The following is a 12,302-nucleotide window of genomic DNA, read 5'->3' as shown; positions in this document are numbered from 1 at the left end:
TAGAAAGTTTGCAACATTGAAACAGCTTTAAGTGTGTGGGTTAAGAGAGTTGCAGCCTAGGTGCTAAGATAGGCAGTAAAAAGATAGAATTGTGAAATTGCAGACAATAGGCTGGGGCAGACGTGGAAAGGCACTATCTTAGGTTACAATGAGATAGCAGTGGATGTATCCCCCACCCCCTCTGAAGACTCCACTGTACCCTTGTGTAGGAGTATACACTGTGGGGTTATTAGAATCTGGGCTTGACCCAATGCCATATTCCAAGGACCATGTTCCATGGCAAGTTCACCCTTCCTGCCCTGTGCCCCTCAGTGCTGTAGGTTCGTTAAACATCTCAGAGGAACAGAGGGGAGGAGATCCGAAGACAACAGGTTCTATATCTATATGCCTGTCTCTACGTGGGGGCTGGGGATGTAGCTTAAGTGACAGGTAATGTCTAGCATACACAGAGGCCGGAGTTCGATCCCACCACTAAATAAACCACGCACGGCAGTGTATGCCTCCAGTCTCAACATTCAGAGGACACATCAGTTCAAGATCATCCTCTGCTACATTTGGGGGTTCAAGGACAACTTGGAATACTCACGGGACCCTGTTTAGGCTTTAACTGCTGGCTTCACAGCCCACCAGTTCACGGAGTAAGGTCAAGAGCTGGCTCTGGAGGTTCCTTTTTTATTCTGTTCCCAGAAGTGGCCAGATTCATTATAACCTCTCAAAGAAACAGGCCCATGGGGGAACTGTATGTGGGGGAACCGATCTGTACCCCTGTGGCAGACACAGTCAAGGTGACCATTTAAAGAAGGGCCAGATGTCTACAGAAAAGCAAAGCTGGGATTGTACCTGGATGGAACAACTTTGGGCCCCTCACCTACTTGCTGCTACCTCAGCATGGCCCTCTAGACACTTGCCAGTCCCAGCTCTTGCTCTCCTGTGTCTGCCCAGCTGGCTTCCTTGCTGTAGGGAAGCCACAGTACTTTCTGTCCTTGCCTGCTCCACTGGACTGAATAGAACTTATCACCTGAGCCCTGCTGGGACTCTCACCAGTCCCCAAGGGAGTAAAGGAAACTGAAAATGAGGCTTCAAGTGGACCAGGCAGGGAGCAGCCAACTTGGAGTCTACAGAGTTCTGACTCCAGATGCAGGCATGACAGACAGGGTCCCCATGGCAAACACGGTTTCTAGGGAGTGGCCTCGCTGACAGGCAGAGGACCTTATGCTGGATTAGCCTGACCGTGAGAGGGAAGAAGCTCGTCATGGCCAGGGGTGTAGATGACTTTAGCCACTGACCTCTGGGCTTTACAGACATGTAAACCATTAATTCCCAGTTTAATCTGTCCACTGGTTATTTTTCCAGACAACTACTGATTTGTTCTGATGTCCCCGCTGCTGGGCCTTTTAACATTCTCCGTGTAAACAAACAGAGGCAGCTGAACAGCTCACGGCCTTCAAAGCTGGGCCAGATGCCGGGCTGTGGGGAATGGCTTCTCTCCAACACCCCATGCATATGTGCAAGGCCCTGCTCAGTCGTGCCCACCATGGTACTACAAACAGCCTGCTCGCCAGATGGGAAGCTGGGTCCTCTCTGTTGGCAGAATGTGGAACTCAAGGGTCATAAGAACTATGGTTCCCATGATACGTGGACACAATGAGAAACCATGAAGTCACCAGACCCTTTCTAGACCCCGATGGTGAATGGACATCTAGACCTCAAAAATGAAGATGTGTTTACTGAGTCCCAGAGTCACTGGCTCTGCTCACAAGGCAGAAGAGGGGACTTAGAGGATCCCTCTAGTTTTGAGGATCCAGCTTTGGAACCTATAGAACATACACTCCTAAGACATGAACAGTCAGGCAGGTTACTTCCTATGTGTTCCCTGCTCTGGTACCTAAGCCCTATGTGTATGAGGATATGAACATTCCTGGAACTTTGGTTTTGTCTCCTGCGACAGGCTACCTAGGCCAAAGTCTGCTGCTCAGTCAATGAATGAATAACCAGGGAAGCTGGGAATAGGGTGGAGCCTCCAAAAGGTGGGTGGTACCTTTGGCAGAGCATGAGCCAGCCATAGAGAGTAAAGAGGCCTCTTCAACATGACAAGTTTCACGGGTGAATAGGTGTGTAGACTAAAAGCAGGACAGGGCTGCTAGGGGGGTTTGCCTCTAGTATGTGGGAGCCAGTGCCCACAGAATGGGCCTGGCCTCAGAGGGGCCAGTGGTAGAGGAAACAAGGTTTATCCAAGCTAGGTTTGCCTGGCACCAGCTTCCCACCAAGACTGTCTCCAAGTGGGAACTATCTAGAAGCTGGAGAATCGCATTTCTCCAGTCAGAGGTCAGAAATGACTGGCTTTTAGCTCTCTCCTGTGTGTGGCAATGTACATCCTGTTTCTGCAACGTGATAGGCCTTGTACTCAGGGAACTTGGGATAATACTGAAACAGGAAGGGGTGACTTATTCTGGGGACATGCAAAGTTAGGAGTTCAACAGCCAGCAAATGACAGGCCTGAATTCTAGATGAGTCACTAACTCCTGGGCTATCTCTCTCCACTTAGGGATATCTCTAGGTTCCTCTCTGGCCCCTAGTTATCCCTCTCACCAGCTCTCGGCAACATGCCTGAACCTTACCTGGTTCTAGAGGGCTAAACCCTACACATAGGAAAGGGTGCTGCCCACATCACTTCCCACTGGCACCCTGCAGCCCCTGCTGGTCAGTGAGCCCTCACCTTAGTCTCCCTTCTCCCGACGCCCCCCCCCCCCCAGTCTAATATACAATCCCTTCAACACAAAAGCAAAATGACAAAGTCTTACTTGGGAGAGAAAAGGGCAACTGAGTTCTCCAAAAGAAAAGATCTTAAAAGAGGATAGTCAAATGACCTTGCTGATAGACCCTGAAAGGGGGGAGGGGCAGAGGTACCCACCCCACGGGGGTGGGGGGGGGCATAGTTTATTCAGGCGTTACAGAGAGCATGGGTGGGACTGCTCAAAGCATCAGCTTGGAGTCTGACCAGATGAACTGACCACCTCACTCTGACTGCTCTCCAACACATGGTCTCTTCTTGTCCTTTACTCTTTTCAGACCCACTACGTGAGTGGGGAGCCCTGGTGACAGTCCCTTCTGACTCTGTGGCTTCATGTCTGCTCTGGAGACATCTCTCAAGTCCTTTGCATTGGGGACAACAGAGGAAGGGTGGAAAGGCTCAAGTTTGTAGAGTGCCAAGCAGACAGAGACAGGTTGGCCAAGGTCTCCAAAGCCTCTTACCCCATCTACCCTTCCCAGGAAACTGGTGGAGTGGGCAGCCTAGCACTAAGGAGTCACCAGAGAACAATCCAGCCATGCAGGGGAGACTACTGGAAGCTGCTGTGTGCCACCACGGCTGGCCTTGGCTGGCCATCAGCAGATCTCACTGGTGGTCCCTTTCTAAAGCCAAGAGGACATGGCATGATTCCTGCCCTGCAGCAAGGCTGTTTGGTGGTTTCTAGTAAGCTGGATGGCTCAAGTTTCAAGCTCAAGTGTACATTTCTGTCTAGGTATGGAAAAACCTATATAACCTGAACCTATGGCTGCCTTTCTTACCTGGGGGCAGTCATCCCCAGGAGCAGGAGGCAGTAGTGGGCTGGCTGAGGTACAGGGCTTGGGATGGACAGTTATCCAAATGCTGCCCCAGGCCTTCCATGCTAAGACTCTCTGATGGGTTCACACAGCTGCTTTATGGCCGGTGAGGACTATCTCACACTGTGTCCCACTGATCTAACGAAATCCCTGGGGCTGGGTGCTTTCCAAAGCAAAGCTGACTAACTCAGTTTCTAGAGGTTCAAGGACATGATGTCAGCAGCAGCTCAGATTTAGTGAGGGCCTTGTACAGAGATGACATCATGACAGGATCGTGTGCAAGAGAGGCTACATGGCTGGACAGGAAGCCACAGAGCATCCATAGATAGGCCCAGATTCAGCCTTTCAAGAACTAGCTGGGATCTCCCTATCCTTTTCCAGGAAGGTGTCTTCAAATAGCCAAGTCCCTGAGGCGCCACCTCTTAAAGGACCAGAACAGCAAAACCATCGCATTGGGGACAGAGCTGCCCCACCCACAGCACCTCAGTCTGCCCTCTGACCCTCACTGTACACATCCCTAAGCAGGTGGGGAGGCAACTGGGGTGACGGGACACCATGTCCTGTTCCTTTCAAGGCTGTGCCACCTCAAAGATATGAGTAGGGTGGAGTTTTATACTAAAAAAAAAAAGTACTTTTTGTTCACTAAAAACAAGTCAAACAAACAAATCAAAAAATATTGGGAACCAGTAAGATGGACGGTTCATAAGAACATTTGACCCCACATGGTAGGAGAGAACTGACTTCCAGAAGTTGTTCTCTAACCTCTGATGCATGTCCATGGCAGGCACAAGCACACACGCACAGTACACACGCACAGTACACACGCACACAAACACACACATGCACGCATGTGGCCATGCAATAAGTAAAATGTAATAATAGTTATCTTTTTTTCCTTTTTAAAAATTAAAAAAAGCAGTTTCCAAGTTGGGGCCTACCTTTTAGGGGAAAAGAAAAACTTTGTTATTGTTGCTTTTGAGGCGCGGTCTCATGTAGCATGGGCTGGAATTCACTATATAGCCAAGGAAGACCCTGAGCTCTGACCATGCAGCCCCCCCTCCCTGGAGTGCTGGAGGTAGGGAATGCACCCTCACCTGGTTCGATACTGTACTAGGGACAGAACTTAGGGCCTCCTGTATGCTAGCCATCCTCCACTCAGCTGCATTCCTGGATCCTAGGGAGGTGGGGGCTGGGAAGGGTACTCTGACGGCCCAGGCTAGAAAGCACAAAGCAAAGATGTCCCCACTAGTAAACTAACGTGGATGCTCTCCAGAGCTGCAAAGCGTTCAAATATTCCCCTCGGAGGAATTTCCAAAGGAAATCGAAGCTGTGCAAACTATTTGCACACAGGAGTGTCCACTTGACACTTCCTTAGAGAAGAGAAAAGCTCCCATTCTATCACGTGGCAGCAAGAGTGGGTACACAGAGGGCCTGGCTGTAATTGCCACAGACTGAGCTTTTCATGATGCCCAATATAAACAAAACCAGGGGACGGGTTCTTCCTTTACTGCTCGGTCACGGAAAACCATCACCACAATGGGTGGGAGCACTTCAAGGTCTCTTACTATAACGCCAGGCTCCTCCTTTTCCTCTCTGCTGGATCCTGGAGGACCAGTAGGTCTGGACTGCTGGTACCATCCCAAAGTGACATGCAAATCTCCCACCTCTACCTGTTAATGATGTCACCAAACTGAGCCCATAGCCACCAACTGTGGGTTTCACTGGCCCCCTGGGGCATGTTGTGTCCATCAGAGTTAGGGTTCTCTGACCCAGATAGTCACACTGTCAGACTAGAGCTGGCCCAGATGCCAGTGGTCCTTGGTAACACTCATCCCCTGGCAACTCCATCTGTCCAAGGCCAGCCAGCAAGCCTTCTGTCTCTCCAGACTGGTCTCGTAAGCACACAGGCTCATGCTAGCAGATGTGAGACATCTGTAGCGGACAGAGGCCACAGAAACCTCCAGTGCTCTGCTCACACACCTGTTCCCCTAACGAGGCAGGAAGTTAGGTTGTAAGTTACAAACCGAGGAGGGAGTGAAGGACCTGTCCAGCCTCATGAGTCACGCAGATGTATGCCCAGTTCAGAGCAGTCGCAGACAGATGTGTATTGGGGAGGTTGGGAGCTGGGTAGAGTCATTTGTCCAAGCTCTACCATAACCCTGAGGGCAGAGAGAAGAGGAAGAGAAGGCCCACCCTTCTCTGGAGAGGGAATGGGGCCTTAAAGGGTGATAGTGAGTGCTACTTAACACCAGCCATCATGCCAACCCTGACAGCGACAGGGTTCCTGGACAGATGGGGAACTCACATAGGAGTTCAATACATGAAAGTCCCCCAGGTTAGTTTTTGGGGAAACGCTATATACCTAGTGCCTAAAAAAGAAACAAATGGAACACAGTGAAGAGAGTAACATAGAGGAACCCAGTGTCACTTATTGGGTGGCACAGTTAGACAAGGGCCCTAGAGGCCCCTCCCCCACCTTGCACACTGTTGCTGAGTCAGCAACTTCCTGGCTGTGGGAGTCCATCCTGCATTCATCCCTGTCCCCTCACATCCTCTGCAGGCATTCGAGGCCTGTGAGCAGCATCTGGGGCCATCCACCTCCCTGTTCCTTCCATTCATAGCCATGAGGTCACCTGAGCCTCTGACAAACTAGCCAAGTCCTTCACTCTGGGAACCCATAGGGCTGCAAGAAGATCATCCTGGTTACAATCTGTGGCCAATGTCGTCCATAAGGGGTAGGGTCACCCCAAAGCTCTGGCCTCTTCTCTATAGCCCTAAGAGCAGCATGCACAGTTTGCCTGGGCCTCCTTTAATTAGGATGCCCACTGTTTCATGCCCCACATCCTGCAGACAGAGAGAGGGCTTCCCTGAGCCTGCTGGGCTGTACCCAGCACTGGGCACCCACAGTCTTGATCGGTGGACCACTGGTTAGCTGCTATGGCCAGACCCAGACTCTAGCACAGCACAGCTGAACCATTGGGATGGGTCCTGTAATTGAAACCTGTTTGTGTCACAGCAGAGCTAATGTGGACAGGAAACAGTTTCAAGGGCCTGGGAAGGAGTCTGTGGGTTCAGATTAGAGCCACAGAATACCTCCATGGAGACTGCTCGGGGTGGTGTGCAGTTGTATATCACCCAACTCTAGAATCCCTGTGTCCTGACAGTTCAGGAAATAAATCCTCGAGACTGTAAGGCAAGCAGTGCCGTGGACCACAGACAGCCCCAGGACGGTTGGACGTTGGAGGGTCCCAACCCCACTGGAGAGTCAGCACCTTCCTACCTGTAAAGTACCAAAGCAAATAGTGACTTCAGTCAAGACTTGCCCACACCCACTTCCTTGCTCATCTGTAAAAATCGGCCCTACAGTAAATGTGGAAGAGAAACAAAGGCAGACAAGAAGCCCTAATTCTGGGGGTGGGGTGAGGCAAGGGGAAGATAATCCTGAGAGGACCGGCCGGGCACTAACAGAAACAGGGTTACAATCTCAACTTTACAAAGTGCTTTCGGAGGGGCTGGCCCTCACCCACATCCCCCAGACAAGGAGGAGAATGAAAGGCCGTGGTGGAAGGTCCCTGACTGCACAAGTAGTTTAGACTGTCTCAGCTATCCCTGATCTGGACGGCGGATAGATTTTTACGGAAGGCAGTCTCCAACTGGAGGCCTTTGTTTCACTTCTGTGGCTGGGAAGGCCAGGTATGCTGCCTTCTCTCCGTCTTCAGCCCGGGTCACACGGGCCTTTGTTCTACCTGCACACACCGGCAGGCAGAGCCCACCCCTTTCCCCCGGCAGCTCCTCCCAGGCTGGTAGGCACTGGAGGGCCTGGAGATAGCACAGGTACAGAGGAGGAACCTCATTTCTCTTGCTCCACTTCCACTTTTAGTGCTAGAGAGGTATGGGCTACACACACACACACACACACACACACACACACACACACACACACACACACACACTTGTTTTTCTGACTCTAGAGCCAAGCCTGGACCTTTAGTCCCCAAGGTTTCTCTCTCAGGCTAGCCGGCAGTGAACTGCAGGTCGGGTGCACAGAGAACAGCGGGCAGTGACCCAGGAGTTAGTCTGAGCATTGCGCAGACAGGCCAGTGGTGAAAGGCACAGAACAGAGGGTGAAAAGAGGGATCAGAAGTCAGGAGTGGCAGTTGCGGGGACAGATGAATGGGGATCTGTGATCAGGCAGATCGGAAGGGGCCCCAAGAAAGCAAAGAGAGCAGATCTGGCCCGGGGTTTCGGGTACCCCCCACCATCACACTCGCCCGCGGCGGGCGCTCACCTGGGCGAACGCAGACCTGCTGGGTCGCGGCGGTCTAGCACACCGGGCACACAGTTGGTGAGTTCGGTCCAGTCAGCGTGCAGCCCGCAGCTCCAGCCCGTGGAGAAGCGAGAGAAGAGCCACGTCTCGCGGCGATTGGGCCGATAGCAGGTGCACTTCTTCTGGCCGGGGCGACAGTCGCAGGGCACCTCGAGGCGCACGTTCTGCACTAGGTGGCGGCCGAAGGTGGTGCCGCCGGTCTTCTGGATGTGCAGGAAAACGATCACGTCGTCGCCCTTCATGTCGAAGCGCAGCGAGCGCTCCAGCTCGCGCACCGGGAAGTAGTACTTTTTCTCGTAATGTGGGTCCGGCGTGGGGAAGAGATCCAGGTCGTCGGGGGGCGCGCGGCCACCGGGCGCGCCCAGACTCAGCCCCGGGCCCGCGTACTGGTAGAGGATGAGCATGAAGCACACCGAGCCCGCCACCACCAGCACGAACTTGCTGGCGCGCTCAACCATGGTCCTGCCGCCGGCGCGCCGCCGCCGCATGTGTCACCATCGCCAGCGGCCCGGGCACCGGGCCTGGGAGGGCGGGGGGCGCAGCTGCTCCGCCACCGCCGCCGCCACCGCCGCCCGCGCTCCGGCCCGGCCCGGCTACTCGGCGCCCAGGCTGTGCGCAGCGTCTCGGGCCCCCGGTCTCGGCGGCGCCGTGGCTGCTCCCCGCCCCGATCCCCGGCTCGGCTAGCGTACAGCCCGGCCCCCGCCACAGCGCCCCGCAGCCGCGCGCTCCCGCACCCGCCCGCAAAGCTCAGCGCCGAGAACGCTCTGCACCGCCCCGTGCGCCGCCGCGTCTCCGCAGTCCGTCGCGGCTCCGCCCCGCCCCGCCCCCGGGCCCGCCCTCGCGGCGCCTCTTGCTGTCGCCGCCCGCTCCGATCCTCCGCTCCGCCTCTGGAGCGCCCTGGGGGAGGGGAGGGGCTGGAGGAGGCCCAGGCACAGGCCAGTGCGGGGAGCCGGGTCGCGTGTCTCTCACGCCGTCATCGCCGATCGCTACGGAAAGGGCATTGGTTCCAGCTCGCAGGCCTGTGGGTGGTGTCTGGGTTCCCGAGGACAGGAGTGGGTGGCTCTTTTGGACATTGATTGGCCTTGGATTCGGGAGCCCGAGTTTCTTTTTCACCTTCCCTGGTCATGGTAGTTTGTGTCACCCGCGCTCTCTCCCACGGGAATACAGAGGCTTTGACCTTCACACTGAAGGATCCAAAGTTCCAAGTTCGAGAGCGTTGGGAGTCGGGACCGCCACGCGGTCTGGGGTTACTAATAGGGGTGGGGAAGGAAGAGAGACCTGAGGGCATAGATCCGGCTTTTCTGTGGATATCACCATTCCCCTAGCGGCCCTGGGACGATGACCCTAAGTCCTTAGTGAAGATAAACGGAAACGTGTGCAGAGGCCCCGAGGACGAGCTTTAAGTTGTCACTCTACCCCAGCATGCATTGTTTATTTTAGATCCTGGTCGTACTCCAAAAAAAAAAAAAAAAAAGTTACAAAAATTGAACCAACATTAATTAGAAAAAAATTATAAAATTCCAACCTTCGTGGGGATTTTTATTTTTATTTTTTTGGTGTTTTGTTTTTTTTTGTTTTTAGTTGGCAGCAGGACCTGCAGCCTTGATTGGTGCTCAGCCCGCAGGGCACTACCTCCTGGGCCCTCGCTTGCAAAGTTGGAGGATCTAGTATTACTTTAGTAGTAGCTCCATGCGGCCTGTGGCATCTGGAAGGTCCTCACACTGGCGTTGTAGTCTATACTGGGCCCTTAGCTATACTTAGGCCGTGGGAGCAACTGGAGGTGGGGAGTGAAAAGAGCGGTACAGAATCCACACCCTAGGGCAGCTGGGAGGGGCTCGGGTGCTTGGATTCAGGCCAGAGTGGCCTCCGGGAGGCACTCCTGCTGCTGCCGGGCACCCCTGGGTAATGCCCTGAGTCTGTCCTGCTAAGGGGTGAGTCAAAAGGTGGGGGGAGGGGATAGCAAGAGGGTGCCAGGGCATTTATTGCTTGTCAAAAAAAAAAAAAAAAAAAAAAAAAAAAAAAAAAAAAAAAAGACTTGGAAATAAGAGAAAGACCTCCCAAACTGGGAGAACAGGAGAGAATGCACACACTGAAGTCCAACTAGTAGGGACATGAAGAAGCTGGGCCGACAGCTCAGCTGGCAGAGCACTTGCCATAGGGACATGTAAGACCCTAGACGAGCTTGCATGTTGTGTTTGCGACCTCAGGACTGGGGAGGAAGAGACGGGCAGATCCCTCTAGCCCATACGGTAACAGGTCAATGCAAGACACTGTCTCAAAAACTAAGGTGGGCACCTCTTAAAATACAATATCCAAGGTGCCCATTGTCTTCCGTCCTACACACACACACACACACACACACACACACACACACACACAGAACATATTTTGCAGACAGACTGAAGAAGTAACCACTATAGTCAGATGGGCACATGGCCCTGAACATACTACACAATGACCTAAAACCAGGGGAAGGGGTGTCCCTGGTAAGACCCAGGGTCTTTTGCCCCTGGCCCAGAGAAACCCAAGGGCGGTCTATTTGGTAATGATGTATTCTGCTTAGGTATGGAGACACAGCAGTGTGCTGGGGGAGCTCCCTTTCAGTAGCTGACCTGGGGCAGTGTTCCTGCATGGAATTTGGTTGACAGTGGTCCAGACTTCCCAGTGCACTGCTCCAAGCTAACCCATCTAACGTTTTTTGCTCTGACGCTAAGGATCTACCAAGAGGCCAACCCCAAGTTGTCCTCACTGCTCCAGTACCAGGCATAGCAGATGTGTCGTTACCAATTCCACTAGCAAGCCTTGCAAACACAGGCGTGGAGCTGCTTCCGGAGCTCTGGCTTTGCCCAGCCTGCGTTCATCTCTGTTCTCCCAGGCCGGAGGAAAAAGCAGAAGGTCACTACACCGATTTTTATTGCCAAGTGCCCCCCCACCAAACATTCAAGAGAGACCCGCCCATGCTTGACTGTCCCCTGAGGGAAACCGGAAGCCTAGTGATCGCAGAAGAGTCTGGTTTAGGTACCCGGTGGGTGGCTGTGCCCGTGACAAACTGCAGGGGTGGCCTCAGCACACAGGCTCAGGGATGGACAACAGCTCATCAAGCGAAGCTGCTTCTTCAAACTTCATTCTTGCCAGAACGATTAAAAAGGCCCCTCCTGAACCAGGACGTCCTCTCTTTCCTAAACTCTGAAAAGGAAGTTTTTTTTTTTTTTTACCCACTCCCCCTATTTATAATAAGCCCAGCAGGTGCAGCTTGGTACTCCTGAGGCAATTGGTGAATGGGAATTTCCGGAAGTCACCTCCCCAGCCCAGTCTTAGGTCAAGGAGTGAGGCTTTTCAGCCAGACTAGCTAGGTTTCAGCAGGCTCTTTCCCCTGAAAAACTGGCAGAAATGTGACACCGAGGTTTTGCTGTGGATTGCTCATGAGATCGATGAGGCCCAGCTGTCACCGGGACTCGGTGAGGTGAGAGTTCTATTTGCTGTTTCTTTTCTCTCCCTGGTAGCCAAGGCTTCTAATGGCCCTAGGAGTGCGCAGGAAAAGGAGAAACCCCTCTAAAGGTTTGCAGGAGGGAGTACCCAGCCTCAGCATTTGCAGCCACTTTGTCCCCTACCTTTGTCCTCACACAAGACCTCTGAGCTAATACGGAGGAAAAAAAGAAAAGGACGGGGCTAGTAGTAGGATGTGAAAGAAAAACGGGTTACTATACTTTTGCTGGAGAAAAGATTCAGCCAGCTAAACATAATTCCCTACCCATCCTGTGTACTTATAGTCTGAGAACCAAGAGATCAATTTCCCCCTCCTGCTATCCCCGGGAGTGCAGTCCCGCGGGCGGACACGCGGGGGCATAGCCATCGGCTGTTCCCTGGTTCAGCAGCTGACATTGTAAAATTGGGGGATTTTCCACACTTGCTTCGCTGGTTCTCCGTCGGCTGTCTGCCCATTGTTTCTGAAGGAGTGTGCGCTGGGGTGGGGTGGGGGGAGGAGTCACGTTGTCTTTAGAGCCTCCCCTGGGGCTGCAGGCAGGGAGCAGAGAGAGGTTTTGCTTAAGGACAAACTTTTAAAGGTGGCTCGGTGAAGCCATGGAATCTCGGGCTAATGGACTGAGTCCAGAGCTGCTACTGTTGGGGCCAGGGAAGCCGAGCTGGGGCCACTCTCCTGGAATCTGAGCCCACCAGTCTCCGCAGACCTCCTCTACTCCATATGCCGTCTGTTGTCACCTGGTCTGAAGGGTACTTCCTTGGAGTCCCCAGCGTCCTCTACCAAACAGCCTTTTCCCCTATTCTCTTCCCTCCCGTGACAGAGTTGTGCGGTGGCCAGGTGAACCCCTACTGGCAGAACTTTGTAGAACCTTCCTGCAAAGGCCTGCCTTCT

General features: G+C 53.4%; 1 protein-coding gene across 1 annotated transcript in view; it reads right to left on the bottom strand.

Moving 5' to 3' along the window:
- Window positions 1-8,627, bottom strand: part of HS6ST1 (heparan sulfate 6-O-sulfotransferase 1) — a 36,945-nt gene extending 28,318 nt beyond the window's left edge. Inside the window, exon 1 of the mRNA XM_080917528.1 lies at window positions 7,892-8,627. Within this exon, the coding sequence (XP_080773654.1) occupies window positions 7,892-8,418 (527 nt within the window). The 5' untranslated portion in view covers window positions 8,419-8,627. The remainder of the gene's footprint in view (window positions 1-7,891) is intronic.
- Window positions 8,628-12,302: the final 3,675 nt, after the last annotated feature.

The sequence above is a fragment of the Micromys minutus genome (genome assembly GCF_963924665.1).
Source record: "Micromys minutus genome assembly, chromosome: 5".
In the NCBI taxonomy this organism is placed as follows: Eukaryota; Metazoa; Chordata; class Mammalia; order Rodentia; family Muridae; genus Micromys; species Micromys minutus.
This window is presented reverse-complemented; position numbering and strand designations above follow the sequence as displayed.